This window comes from Pseudophryne corroboree, chromosome 3, assembly GCF_028390025.1.
Source record: "Pseudophryne corroboree isolate aPseCor3 chromosome 3, aPseCor3.hap2, whole genome shotgun sequence".
NCBI classification, from domain to species: Eukaryota; Metazoa; Chordata; class Amphibia; order Anura; family Myobatrachidae; genus Pseudophryne; species Pseudophryne corroboree.
In genome coordinates this window covers 21562571-21584066 of record NC_086446.1, presented here as the reverse complement: position 1 = coordinate 21584066, position 21496 = coordinate 21562571, and the positions used below count along the sequence as shown (strand labels likewise).

General features: G+C 45.9%; 1 protein-coding gene across 1 annotated transcript in view; it reads right to left on the bottom strand.

The window, feature by feature from the left end:
- The window catches only part of LOC135057081 (oocyte zinc finger protein XlCOF7.1-like), a gene marked incomplete at its 5' end in the record, with an annotated part of 138213 nt that overhangs the window by 35143 nt on the left and 81574 nt on the right, over nucleotides 1-21496 (bottom strand). Inside the window, 2 exons of the mRNA XM_063962979.1 lie at nucleotides 10932-11029; nucleotides 11142-11220. Of these exons, the coding sequence (XP_063819049.1) occupies nucleotides 10932-11029; nucleotides 11142-11220 (177 nt within the window). The remainder of the gene's footprint in view (nucleotides 1-10931; nucleotides 11030-11141; nucleotides 11221-21496) is intronic.

The following is a 21496-nucleotide window of genomic DNA, read 5'->3' as shown; positions in this document are numbered from 1 at the left end:
CAAGGGCCCTGAACGCGGAGGTCTGGTTGCTGAGGAAGTAGAAGAGGACGCTCTATCGATAGACCCTGCAGGTCTGAGAACCAATGCTGTCTGGGCCATGCTGGAGCGACTAGAAGTAGTATTTTTCTTGTTTGAACTTCCGTAGTACCCTGGGCAGGAGTGACACCAGAGGGAACACGTAAGGCAGCGAAAGTTTCATGAAATTGCCAGTGCGTCCACGAATGCTGCTTGAGGATCCCTGGTTCTTGATTCAAAGACCGGAACTTTGTGATTGTGTCGAGATGCCATCAGGTCTAAATCTGGTAGAACCCACCTGTCCACTAGGAGTTGAAAGACTTCTGGATGAAGATTCCACTCTCTGGCGTGTACGTCCTGACGACTGAGGAAATCCACTTCCCAGTGGAGGACTCCCAAAATGAACACTGCCGATATATCGCTGGCAGATGGTGTTCCACCCAACTAAGGATTTTTGACACTTCCATGATTGCCATACGACTTCAAGTGCCGCCTTGATGGTTTATGTACGCCACCGTGTTGACATTGTCTGACCGTACTTAAACAGGCCTTTTCTGTATCAGAGGCAGGGCGAGTGTCACACGCCAGAGGCGACGTTCACCGTGCTTACCCCTGCGTGTCTGCTGGTCTGTGTTGCGGCCTCCGCCTTCGGTGGGCCATGGGCGCTGGCGCGGCTCCCTGCGGTTCTCCAGGTCATGGGCGCCGCCATGACACCCGGCATCACGTGTACGGGGGCAGGTGACGTCAGACAATCCAGCGGTGGCGGGGAATTCAAAGTCAGACGCCGGACAGAGCCTCAGCGCCTGAGTATTGTCTTTCCCTGACGTGGATGCCAGCGCTCTTGTTCCCGGCAAGGATCTCTGAAGTTGTACTCCAGTGTCTCCGGCATTTCCAGGTGCCAGTTCGCTGCACCGGTTCCAGTGTATTCAGCGGCCGGTATATCTTTCTGCAGGTCCAGTCTCCAGTGCTCCTAGGAATCAGCGTGGGCTGCGGGCCTAAATCACCGTTAACAAGTTCTACAAATCATAAAGTAATATGTTTGTTGCAAAGAAGCAACAAAGAGAATGGATTGCTTTTTGGAGCACTCTTTTCTTTAACAATTTTTAATATGCAAATCAGTGTGATATGATTATAAGAGTTAAAACGTAACCTTTAATCATTACTCCTAAAATATAAAGGGGTATTAGTAAGTAACATATATTACCTATACAGATATCAATCCATAGGTACATAAATCTACATCCCCTTATAGACAAAGACATTTTTATTCTTATTATAGAAAAATATAAAAAGATAGATATCTTCTATTCGATCAATAATTCATCTGTGGTGTAATATTTCTTTTATAAAAACGCATTAAATTTGTAAATTTCAGTTCATAATTGGATCACAGCCAGAAAAAGAATCTAGTTGAATATAACTTTGATCTAATTAATATCCAAAACCAGCCAGTATGGCTCTATTCAAATCCATGTCTATTTATTACCAATCCAATTTGGCCAGGTTTCCAACCTTCTGTGCTTATGACTCAGAGCCTATGTGAAAAGAGTGTGATACAATTCTGGTGTATATCTTAATCTACCAGGTTCCTAGATACAAGTGTCAATTATGTTGCTTATTTATCTCATGTCGTTCTCCCTGCAGTTTTTATTGAGCCAGTGTGTTATGATGGCTGTGTTTCATTTCAAGAGGCCCTGGATTATATTTCTCATATCAACATTGGAAATTCCCTATGTGTAATTACAATCCCGGATACAAACACTATTAGTTATGGTTTTTATGTATCCCTTATGTAACAAACTGTTATTTTAATTCTAGACATTCATGATCAAATATACCATATGAAGGAATAGAGTGTAATCACTATTAGACAAAGAAAAGTACAATCCAAGATGCCGTCTTCCTCATCTGCTGCCCATTATCTTCATAGAGCGGATAATGAGTGAGAGTAAGGGTTATTGCCAGATTGATAGAAAGAATAGATTCAGCGTTACTTTGCTACCCTGTGTCCGGTGTTAGGTGGATCCTGATACCATTGGCATTGCAGGATCCAGATTCGCCAGCAGGGAACAGGTGAGCGCTAGGAATTATAGATGGATAATACCAGGTATTGGATATAATTTCAATAAGTATCGCTTAATCAATGCCTATAGTTTGAAATTCATGTCACAAACTCGTGTCTGTAATATACGAAGTATCAAACACTTTACCTCTTAGTGACCCTTAAACTATCTACGTGATTAATGCACTTCTAATTATCCTTTTGTTGTATAGTTATAACACACGGCTATTACAGTTTTGAGAGCTAAATTCGAACACATATACAGGTACCGAACATGAAACCTTCTGATCCTGATTAACCATTAATCATGGGTTATTTGCATTATTTGCACACAACTGCTGCGGTTAAGAAATGTATCTGAGCCCATATAAAATTGCAGAGATATCACATGCACCACTGCTCTGTAGGATACTCAGCTATTTCTACCATTCATGCAGTTAGCAGTGGCCATCAAGTATATTCACTTTTTGCAGATGCTCATGTGCATGTATCATCTGTGCAGTCTATTAGACCAATTCAGCCGTTTCTGCCCCACGTGTCATATATCCCCAGATGGATTTTCTAGGGATAATGTGCAAGAGACACTTTCTAGGCTATTTACTAATTTTTAGGAGCATAGAGCAAAATCCTTAGTTTTTCAATGCCTATAAAATAAAATAAAACGACAATTTTACAAGCCGCCACAGCTGTGTGATCCCGGAACCCTATAGTGGGGAAAGCTGTGAAGGCATTACAAGCCCGGTCATTAGAGTCGGAGGACCCCAGCCGCCGCAACCGTGCGGTCCCGGCACCTTGTAGCGCTAATGAAATAGTGACAGAACGACCACCGCTGATTGCACAGGTGGCCGAAGTAAACGGGTGTCTACAGAGTGGTAATGTATTTGATACTCTCATATCTGTTTTAAATACTCAGCATGATTTCAACTGCAACCATAGTGACCAGTAATTAATGGGTTAATTACAATCGCACTGGCAATATAGGCCTGTTATTCCAGTAAGGCTGTGTGTTTTAGATATGTGTCTTTGGAATTGTCGTTTTATTTTATTTTATAGGCATTGAAAAACTAAGGATTTTGCTCTATGCTCCTAAAAATTAGTAAATAGCCTAGAAAGTGTCTCTTGCACATTATCCCTAGAAAATCCATCTGGGGATATATGACACGTGGGGCAGAAACGGCTGAATTGGTCTAATAGACTGCACAGATGATGCATGCACATGAGCATCTGCAAAAAGTGAATATACTTGATGGCCACTGCTAACTGCATGAATGGTAGAAATAGCTGAGTATCCTACAGAGCAGTGGTGCATGTGATATCTCTGCAATTTTATATGGGCTCAGATACATTTCTTAACCGCAGCAGTTGTGTGCAAATAATGCAAATAACCCATGATTAATGGTTAATCAGGATCAGAAGGTTTCATGTTCGGTACCTGTATATGTGTTCGAATTTAGCTCTCAAAACTGCAATAGCCGTGTGTTATAACTATACAACAAAAGGATAATTAGAAGTGCATTAATCACGTAGATAGTTTAAGGGTCACTAAGAGGTAAAGTATTTGATACTTCGTATATTACAGACACGAGTTTGTGACATGAATTTCAAATATAGGCATTGATTAAGCGATACTTATTGAAATTATATCCAATACCTGGTATTATCCATCTATAATTCCTAGCGCTCACCTGTTCCCTGCTGGCGAATCTGGATCCTGCAATGCCAATGGTATCAGGATCCACCTAACACCGGACACAGGGTAGCAAAGTAACGCTGAATCTATTCTTTCTATCAATCTGGCAATAACCCTTACTCTCACTCATTATCCGCTCTATGAAGATAATGGGCAGCAGATGAGGAAGACGGCATCTTGGATTGTACTTTTCTTTGTCTAATAGTGATTACACTCTATTCCTTCATATGGTATATTTGATCATGAATGTCTAGAATTAAAATAACAGTTTGTTACATAAGGGATACATAAAAACCATAACTAATAGTGTTTGTATCCGGGATTGTAATTACACATAGGGAATTTCCAATGTTGATATGAGAAATATAATCCAGGGCCTCTTGAAATGAAACACAGCCATCATAACACACTGGCTCAATAAAAACTGCAGGGAGAACGACATGAGATAAATAAGCAACATAATTGACACTTGTATCTAGGAACCTGGTAGATTAAGATATACACCAGAATTGTATCACACTCTTTTCACATAGGCTCTGAGTCATAAGCACAGAAGGTTGGAAACCTGGCCAAATTGGATTGGTAATAAATAGACATGGATTTGAATAGAGCCATACTGGCTGGTTTTGGATATTAATTAGATCAAAGTGATATATTTAACTAGATCCTTTTTCTGGCTGTGATCCAATTATGAATTGAAATTTACAAATTTAATGCGTTTTTATAAAAGAAATATTACGCCACAGATGAATTATTGATCGAATATAAGATATCTATCTTTTTATATTTTTCTATAATAAGAATAAACATTTCTTTGTCTATAAGGGGATGTAGATTTATGTACCTATGGATTGATATCTGTATAGGTAATATATGTTACTTACTAATACCCCTTTATATTTTAGGAGTAATGATTAAAGGTTACGTTTTAACTCTTATAATCATATCACACTGATTTGCATATTAAAAATTGTTAAAAAAGAGTGCTCCAAAAAGCAATCCATTCTCTTTGTTGCCTCTTTGCAACAAACATATTACTTTATGCTTTGTTTATATTGATTGCAGGAGCACCTCCAGCACTCAAAATCTTGAAATTTAAAGAGAAAGGTACAAGTAGCTGGTTTCTTTTTAGTATTTCATCATTACTGTAATTAAATTATTCAGTCCGGTGCGGGATATATAGTAAAGTTCTACAAATCAACAGCGCTTAAACCACTGCACTTCAGTTCTTCACATCATCAGCGTCTCAGTCACCGCTCTCAAGTTCTATCAATCAACAGAGTCTTAAACCACTGCACTTAAGTTCCTCAAATCATCAGCGTCTCAGTCACCATTGCTTACTTCTGCAAATCATCAGCGTCCTAGACCTCTGCACTTAAGTTCTTCAATTTACCAGTGTCTTAACCTCCGCTCACAAGTTCTTTATACATCTGTGCTTTTAACCACCAAGTTCCTCAAGTTATCAGTGACTTTAAAACATCACCCACAGTTTCTTCAGTTACCAGCATCTCTAATATTGCTCACAAAACCCTTCAGTGGGTCTGGACATTCCCTCATTAATTCCTTTTTGACATAGGACTTTAAGTTGTTCTGTTCCTGCAATAAAGCTCTTCAATATTTCACCAAACTCCACTGTCAGCGTCCTGTATGAGGAAATCCTACATTAGGCCACCCCTGTTCCAGTTCAGTTGTGGTTCCTCTTCCCAACCATCGGAAGAATCCCCAAGTTCACAACACCCTCAGTCTAGGCCAGTGACAGCGAGAGACAAAGCATTGAACACTGCCCACAATTCCAGAATGTTTATCGGGAGGAGTGATTCCTCCTTGGTCCACAGAACCTGGACTGGCGTCCGTAGTCAGTAGGGATCCAGAAGGGACGGCCCTTGCTCAACTGCTGGTCTTGTCGCCACCAGGTTAGTGACAGATGAACCTTTGGAGTCAAGGAGATAATTTGGGACCTGATCCAATGCGGTAGGTCATCCCACTTGGAAAGAATCAACCTCTGTAGGGGGCGGGAGTGAAACTGAGCGTACTCTACCATGTCGAAAGCCGACACCATGAGGCCTAATACTTACACTCGGTGATGCATTGACACTCTTGGTTGAGAGAGGAAGTATCTGATCCTGTCCTGAAGTTTCAGGACCTTCTCTGGAGACAGAAACAGCCGTTGACTGTGTGTGTCCAGCAGTGCCCCCAGTGCACCATGCTCCAAGCAGGGACCAGTGAGGACTGCTTCCAGTTGACGAGCCACCCGTTGGCTTGTAGGAAGTTTACTGTCAGTTGTAGATGACTGAGGAGGACATCTTGGGAGTTCACCAGAATCAGCAAGTCGTCCTGATACGGCAGGATCCTGACACCCTGAAGATGGAGATAGGCCGTCATCACGGCCACAACCTTGGTAAAGTTCAGAGGAGCTGTGGCCAGTCCAAACGGCAGAGCCTGGAGTGGATAGTGAAGGTTTCTAATAGCAAACCGCAGATATTGCTGATGCGATATGTATGGTAATAGGTATGTGCAGATAAGCATCTAGTATATCCAGGGATAACAATCTCAGGGTTCCATGGGACAGTACAATTGAGCGCAGCATTTCCATACGAAACTTGGACACTCTCACAAACTTGTTCAGAGATTTGAGGTGGAGTATAGGCCAAAAAGACCCATTGGGTTTCTGGACTAGAAACAGGGTCGAGTAGTATCCTCCTCCTCCTCTCTAGGACAGAGGTACCGGCACTACCACTCCTATATCCAGGAGGGAATGCACAACCAGCTGTAGAGCTTGCGCCTTCAACGGATCCGAAGGAATAACCATTGTGCAGAACTGGTGAGGGGGACGTCTCTTGAAAGACACTGCGTATCCGTGAGACAACTTCTCGCACCCATGCATCTGAAGTGGTCTCTAACCAGTCCTGGGTGAACCACAGAAGTAGGCCTCCCAACCTGGGATACCCCAGGAGGAGACAAACCCAGTCATGCACCAGACATGTCTTGTTTAGAAGCAGGCTGACGGGCAGCCCAGAATTGTTCTGTTTTGGGCTTGGTGGTTTTGGGAGCACGAGATTGTCTCGGGTATGCCTGACCTTTTGCTTTCCCTTGAGGTCAAAAGGAGCGAAAAGTGGTACCTTTTGCCTTCTGTGCAAAGGATTAGTATTCAGGAGATATGCAGTCTTTGCTGCTGCTAAGTCAGTCACAATCTTATTGAGATCTTCTCCAAATAGGATGTCTCCCTTAAAAGGGAGTACCTCCATGGTCTTTTTGGAGTCCAGGTCCACCTTCCATGACCTCAACCACAGAATACGGCGAGCCAGGATGGACGTAGTAGATGCCTTGGCAGCCAACACACCTGCCTCCGAGGACGCCTCCTGAATATAATGGGAGGCGGTGGTAATATGAGACAGGTATTGTCTGGCAGTGTCAGATATAACCTGAGGCAGCTCTTCCTCTATTGCCTGAACCCATGCTTCAATTCCTTTTGCGGCCCAGGAGGCTGATATAGTGGGTCTATGTACAGCACCTGTAAGGGAGTAAATAGACTTCAGGCATCCCTCCACACACTTATCTGTCGGTTCCTTCAGTGAGGTGACAGTGGTGACAGGCAGTGTAGATGACACCACAAGACGGGTGACATGGGAATCCACAGGCGGTGAATTTTCCCACTTGTTACACAACTCAGCAGGGAGAGGATAACGAGCTAGCATCATTTTAGAAAGGGAAAATTTATTTCCTGGAGAAGACCAGGGTTCTTGACGTATGTCTACTAAATGGTCAGAATGCGGTAATGATACCTTAGTTATCTTCTGACGTTTAAACTTATCAGGTTTCTTAGACATAGTAGTGGGATCTACATAATCATCGATTTGTAGAATCTGCTTAATAGCCTCCACTAGGTCAGGGACATCAACCTGAGTCGTAGAGTCCTCGTCTGAAGCAGTTGTATCAGTGTCTGACGGGTCAGTATACTCCCCATCCTCATCAGAAGAGTCTTCCAAGAGATTTGCGGAGTGTGAGGAGGAAGCGGCCCGCTTAGATGACCCCTTAACAACGGAGGGACATGGGGTAGGTTTTTGTCTAACCAAAGATTGATTCAGTTTTTGCTACTGGGTAGACAAAGTATCCGCCCAAGGCGGATTAATCACAGGGATAATATGTGGCTGTAATGGCACAGGAGGTCCCATAGGGGGCGTAAGGCATGTCACAAGCATATTGCGCATAGTTGAGAATGCCGCCCAAGGTGGCTCCTGATTGGCTGCAGGAGCTGCGGGCCGAATCGGAGATGTATGGCACATATTTTACAGACTATCATTCAAAGCTTACCCCTCCGGCAAATCCTTGGCGCATGCGCTGCATAATACAGGAGCGTCCGCAGATTTCCCGTCCTTTGTGTTAGACATAATGGTGAATGTAACCATGAGTATGATATAGCCAGAAAAAATACAATACCTGCGAATAAATCCCCTATTTATGTGATAGTATACACCGTACACAAAACAGAGAACAAATACGGTATTAGGTGACTGAGTACACAGTAGAATACACTTAACTGTAAATACTGTGCAGCACTATATACAGTATGAGACCCTGATGCACCTAGTCCCTTAGGGTACAGAATACAGTGATAGTAATAGCTGGGATACACTGAAAGTGAAATCCACACAACAGATGCAGGCACACAAAGTCACAGTAACAATGCAGATAATTATTTTAGTCAGACAATAAAACTGCACAGGACTAGTACACCAGCAAAGACTTTTCAACGTATTACGGACATTGCAGGAGTCTTTAGCTTTACTTATCACACACACTGCAATAATAAGACAAATAGGTAGACGTGAGCCACACAGGCCCTGAGTTCATAAGAATCACAGAATCAGAACTAAAATTAGAATTTTCATTTCAAGAATACTTCCGACCTTTACTTACAAAAAGGTTATAAAGATTATTAAGAATATTTTAAAAACAGACACAGAATACAGCAATCTCAATAAATGAAAAGAAATAAAAATGCAGAAACCCTCATTCACTTACTCAAACGACTTTAGTTGTTTCTGTTATGGGGGAATTCACAGAATAACTCAGGTCATCTCCAACGTATTGTTGAGTCCCCAAGAGATCACACTTTCTGTTTTCATGAGGGAGACAGATACAGTCTCCAGCAGCCTCCACCCTTGGGATTTTTAACTACTTCCCTGCTGGACACTAAACATACACCATCTTTACATATTGTTGGTGATAGAAAGAAACACAGGAGAAGGGGAGGGGGTGTAGCCCAAAGGCATTGAAATCTCCTTCAAAGAGAGTGAGGTCCGTGAGGGTCTGCACCTTTTCACCCCTGGACAGCTTTATGACTAGCCAGGAAGTTTAGTGGCTTAGTTATCTAAACATGTGGACTTCTTTTACTTTCCATCAGGTAACTAATCCGGCCATCTCCCTCTTATCAGGGTTTATAACCTCTGGTCTGGTCATTGCTTTCATCCATAACATTATGGTCTGCATATCTCCCCCAGCCTGGATGTATGGAGGTTAAACGCAGGACATTGCCTTTCAGCCATTTTGTCACATCTAAACTGAAAGAATACAAAATTATATATAGACAGTCACTTGAAAACATTATTGGTGATTATTCCTGCAGGTAATCACCACACTTTAGATCACATATAATTTGTGATCCTCCTTTCTGTATTTAAACATGACAATATCTAAATATCTCTCTATATATATATATATATCTCTATATATGAGACCGGATGTATATATCAGAATACTCGTATAAATATATTCTGGTAGAGGTACAATTGTTCTTAACTAACATGTAGAATACTTAAGTGTCTGTAAAATTACAGAGCTGACGTACAGGCGGTTTTACAGAGGAGATCTTGCCCTGCAGTCTCGGAGACCATTCGCAGCTACTCAGAGAAGATGGTGCCCAGCTTCTCAGTCAGGGGAGTGAGGGAGAGTGTGAGGCAGCTCCAGGGCGGGAACAACAGCAGTAAATGGCGCCCGGACCCGGGGGAGGGGCTACAGGTCAAGCGCCTTATCCCCTATGCTGGATCTCACCACTGGGTACTATGGAGCCTTATTAAATAGGATATTTTACTATCTGACCTGTGCTCCCATGCCTGGTGGATACAGTGGGGTCCCCGCTCTGTTACAGTGTCCATGCCTGTGTCGCGGTCAGTCTCCTTAGACCGTGACCGGCACGCGATTTAATGGCGGGTCCCGCCTGGGGGACCCTCTTACCTCCGCCCTTCAGTAGCAGCAACGCGAACCAGGAGAGCATCTGCGACGGTGTGCCTATAGCCAGAGCGCCTCCGCCGCAAGTACCCGGGAACAGAGCCAGCGGGAGTATGCAACGTCGCTGTGGAGGTGATGGAACCGCAGCACAGAATGTTACTCTGACATGTAACTGATGCGGCCCATGAAGTCTTCTTAAAGCTTTTTTCAGTGTTGCCAAGCGCAGTCCCCCTGTTAAGTGACCTACTTGGCCCAAACTCAAAAACTGAGCTCTCAGTGCCTGGAGGCGGGGTTATAGAGGAGGCCCCTGCAATGCATTCTGGGAAAGTCTAAAGCTTTAGCCTGTTGGTGCCTCTGGATCAAGATCCATCTCTACATCCCGATGTATTCCCTGTGGAAAACAGTGTACCCCGCTGCAGAAATTAATGCGTTATTAATGCCGGACATCATTACTCAGAATAATCAGGAGACTATCAGAGTATTAGACACACAGCTCTGTACAGACCATACAGTGCAATGGTTCTCAGTCATATCTCGCTGGGTTCCCCCTTCCAGTCCAGTTGCCTTATTTGTACCCCTGACATTTGAAAAGCAATACAATTGTAAGGAATATAATTGCTATCAGATAAAATGTTTAGGTGCCGTTATATATAAATGAAATAAATATTTAAGAGAAAAAACACAATAGAATGAATTGCTCAGACATATTTCTCACATATTACACTTTGTGACATATGTACAATAAATCTGTGATCCCCATCTTCTTTCTTATACAGGGATAGATGTTTTCATGTTGTTATCAGGGTCCTACTGTGGTGTATGGGGCCAGAGACCCCCAAATTACACTGCTTTCCCTGTGTGTCTCATTATCACCTGGTATGACTGATACAGTGACAGTCACTTTGGTATATTGGCGAGATCCTAAATCCCACCTACCTGATCCTCCTGTGGGGTCCTGTGATTCTTCTCTGTACAATCCTGGGAATACAGAGGACGGGGACATCTCTCTGGGGTATCTCTGTTACTGGGCCCATCTGTAACACACAGTGACTGAGTACAGTGCATATATGTTATTATCAGATGATGTGTGTATATAGGGGGCACTACCTGCTCTCCCCTGTACAATACATGACAATCTCCTCTTACCCAGTGATGTGAGGGGCCGGTGATTCTCCATCATCACGTCCTTGTACAGACCCCTGTGATCCTCTATATATTCCACCTCCTGCATGGAGACATAGACAGTGACATCCTGACACCTTATAGGCACCTGACACACACACAGTGATACAGTCATCACCCAGACACGTCCCCTGGTGTTACTGTATAATGCCCCATTCCCAGCAGTCACCTCTCCAGTCATCACCCAGACACATCCCCTGGTGTTACTGTATAATGCCCCATTCCCAGCAGTCACCTCTCCAGTCATCACCCAGACACATCCCCTGGTGTTACTGTACAATGCCCCATTCCCAGCAGTCACCTCTCCAGTCATCACCCAGACACATCCCCTGGTGTTACTGTATAATGCCCCATTCCCAGCAGTCACCTCTCCAGTCATCACCCAGACACATCCCCTGGTGTTACTGTATAATGTCCCATTCCCAGCAGTCACCTCTCCAGTCATCACCCAGACACATCCCTTGGTGTTACTGTATAATGCCCCATTCCCAGCAGTCACCTCTCCAGTCATCACCCAGACACATCCCCTGATGTTACTGTATAATGTCCCATTTACAGCAGTCACCTCTCCAGTCATCACCCAGACACGTCCCCTGGTGTTACTGTATAATGCCCCATTCCCAGCAGTCACCTCTCCAGTCATCACCCAGACACGTCCCCTGGTGTTACTGTATAATGTCCCATTACCAGCAGTCACCTCTCCAGTCATCACCCAGACACATCCCCTGGTGTTACTGTATAATGTCCCATTCCCAGCAGTCACCTCTCCAGTCATCACCCAGACACGTCCCCTGGTGTTACTGTATAATGCCCCATTCCCAGCAGTCACCTCTCCAGTCATCACCCAGACACATCCCCCAGTGTTACTGTATAATTACTATGCACCTTTAAATAGCCAGATAGTGTTTTAAAGAGGTTTTTTAATGCAGCCCAGGGAACCCCCCCCTGTGCCCTGCACCCATGCAGTGCCTGTGTGAGCGGGAGCAATGGCGCGTGGTAACTCAGGAAGACTGAAGTCTTCTGCCACCTTTCGAAGTCTTCTTTGCTTCGGTTACTCACCTGTCTTCGATCTTCTGGCATTGTGAGGGGGGCGGCGGCGGCGTGGCTCCGGGATCGAGCAGCTAGGCGACCCAAGTGATCGGACCCTCTGGAGCTAATGGTGTCCAGTAGCCTAAGAAGCAGAGCCTATCAGTCTCACAGAACGTAGGTCTGCTTCTCTCCCCTCAGTCCCACGGAGCCTGTTGCCAGCAGTGTTCCCTGAAAATAATAAAGCTAACAAAAGTCTTTTTAGAGAAACTCAGTAGAACTCCCCTAGTGTGTGACCACTCTCCCCTGGTCACAAAATCTAACTGAGGTCTGGAGGAGGGGCATAGAGGGAGGAGCCAGTTCACACCCATTCGAAGTCTTATAGTGTGCCCATGTCTCCTGCGGATCCCGTCTATACCCTATGGTCCTTTTGGAGTCCCCAGCATCCTCTAGGACGAAGGAGAAATAAGAATACCAGACCTTATAATAAATCCGGGCAGATGCCGGTTTGCGGGCAATTAACATAGTTTGTTTACAGTCTCAGAGAATCCTTTGGCCCTCAGGAGTGATGCTTCAAGAGCCACGGCGTCAAAGCCAGTCTGGCCAGGTCTGGGTAGAGAACAGGGCCCTGTACGTGGAGGTCTGGGTGCTAAGGAAGTAGCAGGAGAAGCTCTGTCAGTAGACCCTGCCGGTCTGAGATCCAATCCCATCTGGGTCACGCCGGAGCGTCTAGAAGTAGTTTTCCTCCTTGCTTGAAATTCCGCAGGACCCTGGGCAGGAGTGACACTGGAGGGAATACGTAGGGCAGGGGAAAGTTCCATGGAATGGCTAGTGCGTCCATGAACACTGCTTGAGGATCCCTGGTCCTTGATCCGAAGACTGGAACCTTGTGATTGTGTCAAGATGCCATCAGGTCTACATCTGGTGGGCCTCACATGTCCACTAGTAGTTGAAAGACTTCTGGCTGAAGATTCCACTCTCCGGCATGCATGTCCTGACGACTGAGGAAGTCCGCTTCCCAAGTTCAGGACAACCGGAATGAACACTGCCAATATTGCTGGAAAATGGCGCTCTGCCCAACTAAGGACTTTTGACACTTCAATCATTGCCATGTGGCTTTGAGTGCAGCCCTGATGGTTTATGTATGCCACTGTGGTGGTGTTGTCTGACCGTACTTGAACAGGCCTGTTCTGTACCAGAGGAAGGGTGGGAGTTATTGCGTTGAAAACTGCCCACAACTCCAGAACGTTTATTGGGAGGAGTGATTCCACCTTGGTCCAACGACCCTGAAAAGAGTGTTGCACCAACACCACACCCCATCTCCGCAGACTGGCATCTGTTGTCAGCAAAACACAGTCGGGGATCCAGAAGGGATCAGCGACAGACGAACCTTCAAAGTCAAAGTTATCATGTGAGATCTGATTCGATGAGGTAGGCCATCACACTTGGAAAGGATTAACGTCTGCAGAGGTTGGGAATAAAATTGAGCGTACTCCACCATGTTGAATGCCGGCACCGTTAGGCCTTGCATTGCCGAGTGCATTGACACTCTGGGACAATAAAGGAAGCATTGTATCCTGTCCTGAAGCTTCAGGACTTTCTCCGGGGACAGAAACAGTTGCTGACTGTGTGTGTCCAGGAGTGCCACCAGGTGCACCATGCTCTGTGCTGGGACCAGCGAGGATTTCTTCCAATTGATGAGACACCCATGGGCTTGCAGGAAGCTTACCATCAGTTGCAGATGACGGAGGAGGACATCGTGGGAGTTTGCCAGAATCAGCAAGTCATTCAGATACTGCCGGACCCTAACTCCCTGGCGACGGAGATGGGCTGTCATTACGGTCATAACGTTGGTGACGATCCAAGGAGCCATAGCCAGTCCAAATGGTAGAGTCTTGAACTGATCATAGAGGTTGCCAATAGCAAACCGCAGATACTGCTGTGACTTGGCAATAGGTATATGCAGGTATGCATTAGAGATGAGCGCCTGAAATTTTTCGGGTTTTGTGTTTTGGTTTTGGGTTCGGTTCCGCGGCCGTGTTTTTGGTTCGAACGCGTTTTGGCAAAACCTCACCGAATTTTTTTTGTCGGATTCGGGTGTGTTTTGGATTCGGGTGTTTTTTTTCAAAAAACCCTAAAAAACAGCTTAAATCATAGAATTTGGGGGTCATTTTGATCCCAAAGTATTATTAACCTCAAAAACCATAATTTACACTCATTTTCAGTCTATTCTGAATACCTCACAATATTATTTTTAGTCCTAAAATTTGCACCGAGGTCGCTGTGTGAGTAAGATAAGCGACCCTAGTGGCCGACATAAACACCGGGCCCATCTAGGAGTGGCACTGCAGTGTCACGCAGGATGTCCCTTCCAAAAAACCCTCCCCAAACAGCACATGACGCAAAGAAAAAAAGAGGCGCAATGAGGTGGCTGACTGTGTGAGTAAGATAAGCGACCCTAGTGGCCGACACAAACACCGGGCCCATCTAGGAGTGGCACTGTAGTGTCACGCAGGATGTCCCTTCCAAAAAACCCTCCCCAAACAGCACATGACGCAAAGAAAAAAAGAGGCGCAATGAGGTAGCTGACTGTGTGAGTAAGATAAGCGACCCTAGTGGCCGACACAAACACCGGGCCCATCTAGGAGTGGCACTGCAGTGTCACGCAGGATGTCCCTTCCAAAAAACCCTCCCCAAACAGCACATGACGCAAAGAAAAAAAGAGGCGCAATGAGGTAGCTGACTCTGTGAGTAAGATAAGCGACCCTAGTGGCCGACACAAACACCGGGCCCATCTAGGAGTGGCACTGCAGTGTCACGCAGGATGTCCCTTCCAAAAAACCCTCCCCAAACAGCACATGACGCAAAGAAAAAAAGAGGCGCAATGAGGTAGCTGACTGTGTGAGTAAGATAAGCGACCCTAGTGGCCGACACAAACACCGGGCCCATCTAGGAGTGGCACTGCAGTGTCACGCAGGATGGCCCTTCCAAAAAACCCTCCCCAAACAGCACATGACGCAAAGAAAAAGAAAAAAGAGGTGCAAGATGGAATTGTCCTTGGGCCCTCCCACCCACCCTTATGTTGTATAAACAGGACATGCACACTTTAACCAACCCATCATTTCAGTGACAGGGTCTGCCACGCGACTGTGACTGATATGACGGGTTGGTTTGGGCCCCCACCAAAAAAGAAGCAATTAATCTCTCCTTGCACAAACTGGCTCTACAGAGGCAAGATGTCCACCTCATCATCATCCTCCGATATATCACCGTGTACATCCCCCTCCTCACAGATTATCAATTCGTCCCCACTGGAATCCACCATCTCAGCACCCTGTGTACTTTGTGGAGGCAATTGCTGCTGGTGAATGTCTCCACGGAGGAATTGATTGTAATTCATTTTAATGAACATCATCTTCTCCACATTTTCTGGAAGTAACCTCGTACGCCGATTGCTGACAAGGTGAGCGGCGGCACTAAACACTCTTTCGGAGTACACACTTGTGGGAGGGCAACTTAGGTAGAATAAAGCCAGTTTGTGCAAGGGCCTCCAAATTGCCTCTTTTTCCTGCCATTATAAGTACGGACTGTGTGACGTGCCTACTTGGATGCGGTCACTCATATAATCCTCCACCATTCTTTCAATGGTGAGAGAATCATATGCAGTGACAGTAGACGACATGTCCGTAATCGTTGGCAGGTCCTTCAGTCCGGACCAGATGTCAGCATCAGCAGTCGCTCCAGACTGCCCTGCATCACCGCCAGCGGGTGGGCTCGGAATTCTGAGCCTTTTCCTCGCACCCCCAGTTGCGGGAGAATGTGAAGGAGGAGATGTTGTTGACAGGTCGCGTTCCGCTTGACTTGACAATTTTCTCACCAGCAGGTCTTTCAACCCCAGCAGACTTGTGTCTGCCGGAAAGAGAGATCCAAGGTAGGCTTTAAATCTAGGATTGAGCACGGTGGCCAAAATGTAGTGCTCTGATTTCAACAGATTGACCACCCGTGAATCCTTGTTAAGCGAATTAAGGGCTCCATCCACAAGTCCCACATGCCTAGCGGAATCGCTCCGTGTTAGCTCCTCCTTCAATGTCTCCAGCTTCTTCTGCAAAAGCCTGATGAGGGGAATGACCTGACTCAGGCTGGCAGTGTCTGAACTGACTTCACGTGTGGCAAGTTCAAAGGGCATCAGAACCTTGCACAACGTTGAAATCATTCTCCACTGCGCTTGAGACAGGTGCATTCCACCTCCTATATCGTGCTCAATTGTATAGGCTTGAATGGCCTTTTGCTGCTCCTCCAACCTCTGAAGCATATAGAGGGTTGAATTCCACCTCGTTACCACTTCTTGCTTCAGATGATGGCAGGGCAGGTTCAGTAGTTTTTGGTGGTGCTCCAGTTTTCTGTACGTGGTGCCTGTACGCCGAAAGTGTCCCGCAATTCTTCTGGCCACCGACAGCATCTCTTGCACGCCCCTGTCGTTTTTTAAAAAATTCTGCACCACCAAATTCAAGGTATGTGCAAAACATGGGACGTGCTGGAATTTGCCCAGATTTAATGCACACACAATATTGCTGGCGTTGTCCGATGCCACAAATCCACAGGAGAGTCCAATTGGGGTAAGCCATTCCGCGATGATCTTCCTCAGTTGCCGTAAGAGGTTTTCAGCTGTGTGCGTATTCTGGAAACCGATGATACAAAGCGTAGCCTGCCTAGGAAAGAGTTGGCGTTTGCGAGATGCTGCTACTGGTGCCGCCGCTGCTGTTCTTGCGGCGGGAGTCCATACATCTACCCAGTGGGCTGTCACAGTCATATAGTCCTGATCCTGCCCTGCTCCACTTGTCCACATGTCCGTGGTTAAGTGGACATTGGGTACAGCTGCATTTTTTAGGACACTGGTGACTCTTTTTCTGAGGTCTGTGTACATTTTCGGTATCGCCTGCCTAGAGAAATGGAACCTAGATGGTATTTGGTACCGGGGACACAGTACCTCCAACAAGTCTCTAGTTGGCTCTGCAGTAATGATGGATACCGGAACCACGTTTCTCACCACCCAGGATGTCAAGGCCTAAGTTATCCGCTTTGCAGTAGGATGACTGCTGTGATATTTCATCTTCCTCGCAAAGGACTGTTGGACAGTCAATTGCTTGGTGGAAGTAGTACAAGTGGTCTTACGACTTCCCCTCTGGGATGACCATCGACTCCCAGCAGCAACAACAGCAGCGCCAGCAGCAGTAGGCGTTACACGCAAGGATGCATCGGAGGAATCCCAGGCAGGAGAGGAATCATCAGAATTGCCAGTGACATGGCCTGCAGGACTATTGGCATTCCTGGGGAAGGAGGAAATTGACACTGAGGGAGTTGGTGGGGTGGTTTGCGTGAGCTTGGTTACAAGAGGAAGGGATTTACTGGTCAGTGGACTGCTTCCGCTGTCGGCCCAAGTTTTTGAACTTGTCACTGACTTATTATGAATGCGCTGCAGGTGACGTATAAGGGAGGATGTTCCGAGGTGGTTAACGTCCTTACCCCTACTTATTACAGCTTGACAAAGGGAACACACGGCTTGACACCTGTTGTCCGCATTTCTGGTGAAATACTTCCACACCGAAGAGCTGATTTTTTTGGTATTTTCACCAGGCATGTCAACGGCCATATTCCTCCCACGGACAACAGGTGTCTCCCCGGGTGCCTGACTTAAACAAACCACCTCACCATCAGAATCCTCCTGGTCAATTTCCTCCCCAGCGCCAGCAACACCCATATCCTCCTCATCCTGGTGTACTTCAACACTGACATCTTCAATCTGACTATCAGGAACTGGACTGCGGGTGCTCCTTCCATCACTTGCAGGGGGCGTGCAAATGGTGGAAGGCGCATGCTCTTCACGTCCAGTGTTGGGAAGGTCAGGCATCGCAACCGACACAATTGGAGTCGGACTCTCCTTGTGGATTTGGGATTTCGAAGAACGCACAGTTCTTTGCGGTGCTACTGCTTTTGCCAGCTTGAGTCTTTTCATTTTTCTAGCGAGAGGCTGAGTGCTTCCATCCTCATGTGAAGCTGAACCACTAGCCATGAACATAGGCCAGGGCCTCAGCCGTTCCTTGCCACTCCGTGTGGTAAATGGCATATTGGCAAGTTTACGCTTCTCCTCCGACAATTTTATTTTAGGTTTTGGAGTCCTTTTTTTACTGATATTTGGTGTTTTGGATTTGACATGCTCTGTACTATGACATTGGGCATCGGCCTTGGCAGACGACGTTGCTGGCATTTCATCATCTCGGCCATGACTAGTGGCAGCAGCTTCAGCACGAGGTGGAAGTGGATCTTGATCTTTCCCTAATTTTGGAACCTCAACATTTTTTTTCTCCATATTTTAATAGGCACAACTAAAAGGCACCTCAGGTAAACAATGGAGATGGATGGATACTAGTATACAATTATGGATGGACTGCCGAGTGCCGACACAGAGGTAGCTACAGCCGTGGACTACCGTACTGTACTGTGTCTGCTGCTAATATAGACTGGATGATAATGAGATGTAGTATGTATAAAGAAGAAAGAAAAAAAAACCACGGGTAGGTGGTACACAATTATGGACGGACTGCCGAGTGCCGACACAGAGGTAGCTACAGCCGTGGACTACCGTACTGTATTGTGTCTGCTGCTAATATAGACTGGTTGATAATGAGATGTAGTATGTATGTATAAAGAAGAAAAAAAAAAAAACCACGGGTAGGTGGTATACAATTATGGATGGACTGCCGAGTGCCGACACAGAGGTAGCTACAGCCGTGGACTACTGTACTGTGTCTGCTGCTAATATAGACTGGTTAATAAAGAGATGTAGTATGTATGTATAAAGAAGAAAGAAAAAAAAACCACGGGTAGGTGGTATACAATTATGGACGGACTGCCGAGTGCCGACACAGAGGTAGCTACAGCCGTGGACTACCGTACTGTACTGTGTCTGCTGCTAATATAGACTGGTTGATAATGAGATGTAGTATGTATGTATAAAGAAGAAAGAAAAAAAAAACCACGGGTAGGTGGTATACAATTATGGATGGACTGCCGAGTGCCGACACAGAGGTAGCTACAGCCGTGAACTACCGTACTGTGTCTGCTGCGACTGGATGATAAATAATGATATAAAAAAAATATATATATATATCACTACTGCAGCCGGACAGGTATATATTATATAATGACGGACCTGCTGGACACTGTCTGTCAGCAGAATGAGTTTTTTATAGAATAAAAAAAAAAACACCACACAAGTCACACGACGAGTGTTTAACTTTTTCAGGCAATCACAATATAGTATACTACTAACTATACTGGTGGTCAGTGTGGTCAGGTCACTGGTCAGTCACACTGGCAGTGGCACTCCTGCAGCAAAAGTGTGCACTGTTTAAATAAGAATTTACTTACCGATAATTCTATTTCTCGTAGTCCGTAGTGGATGCTGGGACTTCCGTCAGGACCATGGGGAATAGCGGCTCCGCAGGAGACAGGGCACAAAGTAAAAGCTTCTAGACTACCTGGTGTGCACTGGCTCCTCACCCTATGACCCTCCTCCAAGCCTCAGTTAGGATACTGTGCCCGGACGAGCGTACACAATAAGGAAGGATTCATGAATCCCGGTTAAGACTCATACCAGCCACACCAATCACACCGTACAACTTGTGATCTGAACCCAGTTAACAGTATGACAACGAAGGAGCCTCTCAAAAGATGGCTCACAACCAACAATAACCCGATTTTTTGTAACAATAACTATATACAAGTATTGCAGACAATCCGCACTTGGGATGGGCGCCCAGCATCCACTACGGACTACGAGAAATAGAATTATCGGTAAGTAAATTCTTATTTTCTCTGACGTCCTAGTGGATGCTGGGACTTCCATCAGGACCATGGGGATTATACCAAAGCTCCCAAACGGGCGGGAGAGTGCGGATGACTCTGCAACACCGAATGAGAGAACTCCAGGTCCTCCTCAGCCAGGGTATCAAATTTGTAAAATTTTGCAAACGTATTTGCCCCTGACCAAGTAGCTGCTCGGCAAAGTTGTAAAGCCGAGACCCCTCGGGCAGCCGCCCAAGATGAGCCCACCTTCCTTGTGGAATGGGCTTTTACAGATTTTGGCTGTGGCAGTCCTGCCACAGAATGTGCAAGCTGAATTGAATTACAAATCCAACGAGCAATCGTCTGCTTAGAAGCAGGAGCACCCAGCTTGTTGGGTGCATACAGGATAAACAGTGAGTCAGATTTTCTGACTCCAGCCGTCCTGGAAACATATATTTTCAGGGCCCTGACTACGTCCAGTAACTTGGAGTCCTCCAAGTCCCTAGTAGCCGCAGGCACCACAATAGGTTGGTTCATGTGAAAACCTGAAACCACCTTAGGCAGAAAATGAGGACGAGTCCTCAACTCTGCCCTGTCTGAATGAAAAATTAGGTAAGGGCTTTTATATGATAAAGCCGCCAATTCTGAGACCCGCCTGGCCGAAGCCAGGGCTAATAGCATTACCACTTTCCATGTGAGATACTTCAAGTCCACAGAGGTGAGTGGTTCAAACCAGTGTGATTTAAGGAACCCTAAAACCACATTGAGATCCCAAGGTGCCACAGGTGGCACAAAAGGAGGCTGGATATGCAGTAATCCCTTGACAAACGTCTGAACTTCAGGCACTGAAGCCAGTTCTTTCTGGAAGAAAATCGACAAGGCCGAAATTTGAACCTTAATGGATCCTAACTTTAGGTCCATAGACAGTCCTGCTTGCAGGAAATGTAAGAAGCGACCCAGTTGAAATTCCTCTGTGGGAGCCTTCTTGGTCTCACACCACGCAACATATTTTCTCCAAATGCGGTGATAATGTTTCGCAGTGACATCCTTCCTGGCCTTGATCAGTGTAGGGATGACTTCATCTGGAATGCCTTTTTCCATCAGGATCCGGCGTTCAACCACCATGCCGTCAAACGCAGCCGCGGTAAGTCTTGGAACAGACAAGGTCCTTCCTGGAGCAGGTCCTTTCTTAGAGGTAGAGGCCACGGGTCCTCCGTGAGCATTTCTTGCAGTTCCGGGTACCAAGTTCTTCTTGGCCAATCCGGAACCACGAGTATAGTTCTTACTCCTCTCCTTCTTATGATTCTCAGTACTTTTGGAATGAGAGGCAGAGGAGGGAACACATACACCGACTGGTATACCCACGGTGTTACCAGAGCGTCCACCGCTATTGATTGAGGGTCCCTTGACCTGGCGCAATATCTGTCCAGTTTTTTGTTGAGACGGGA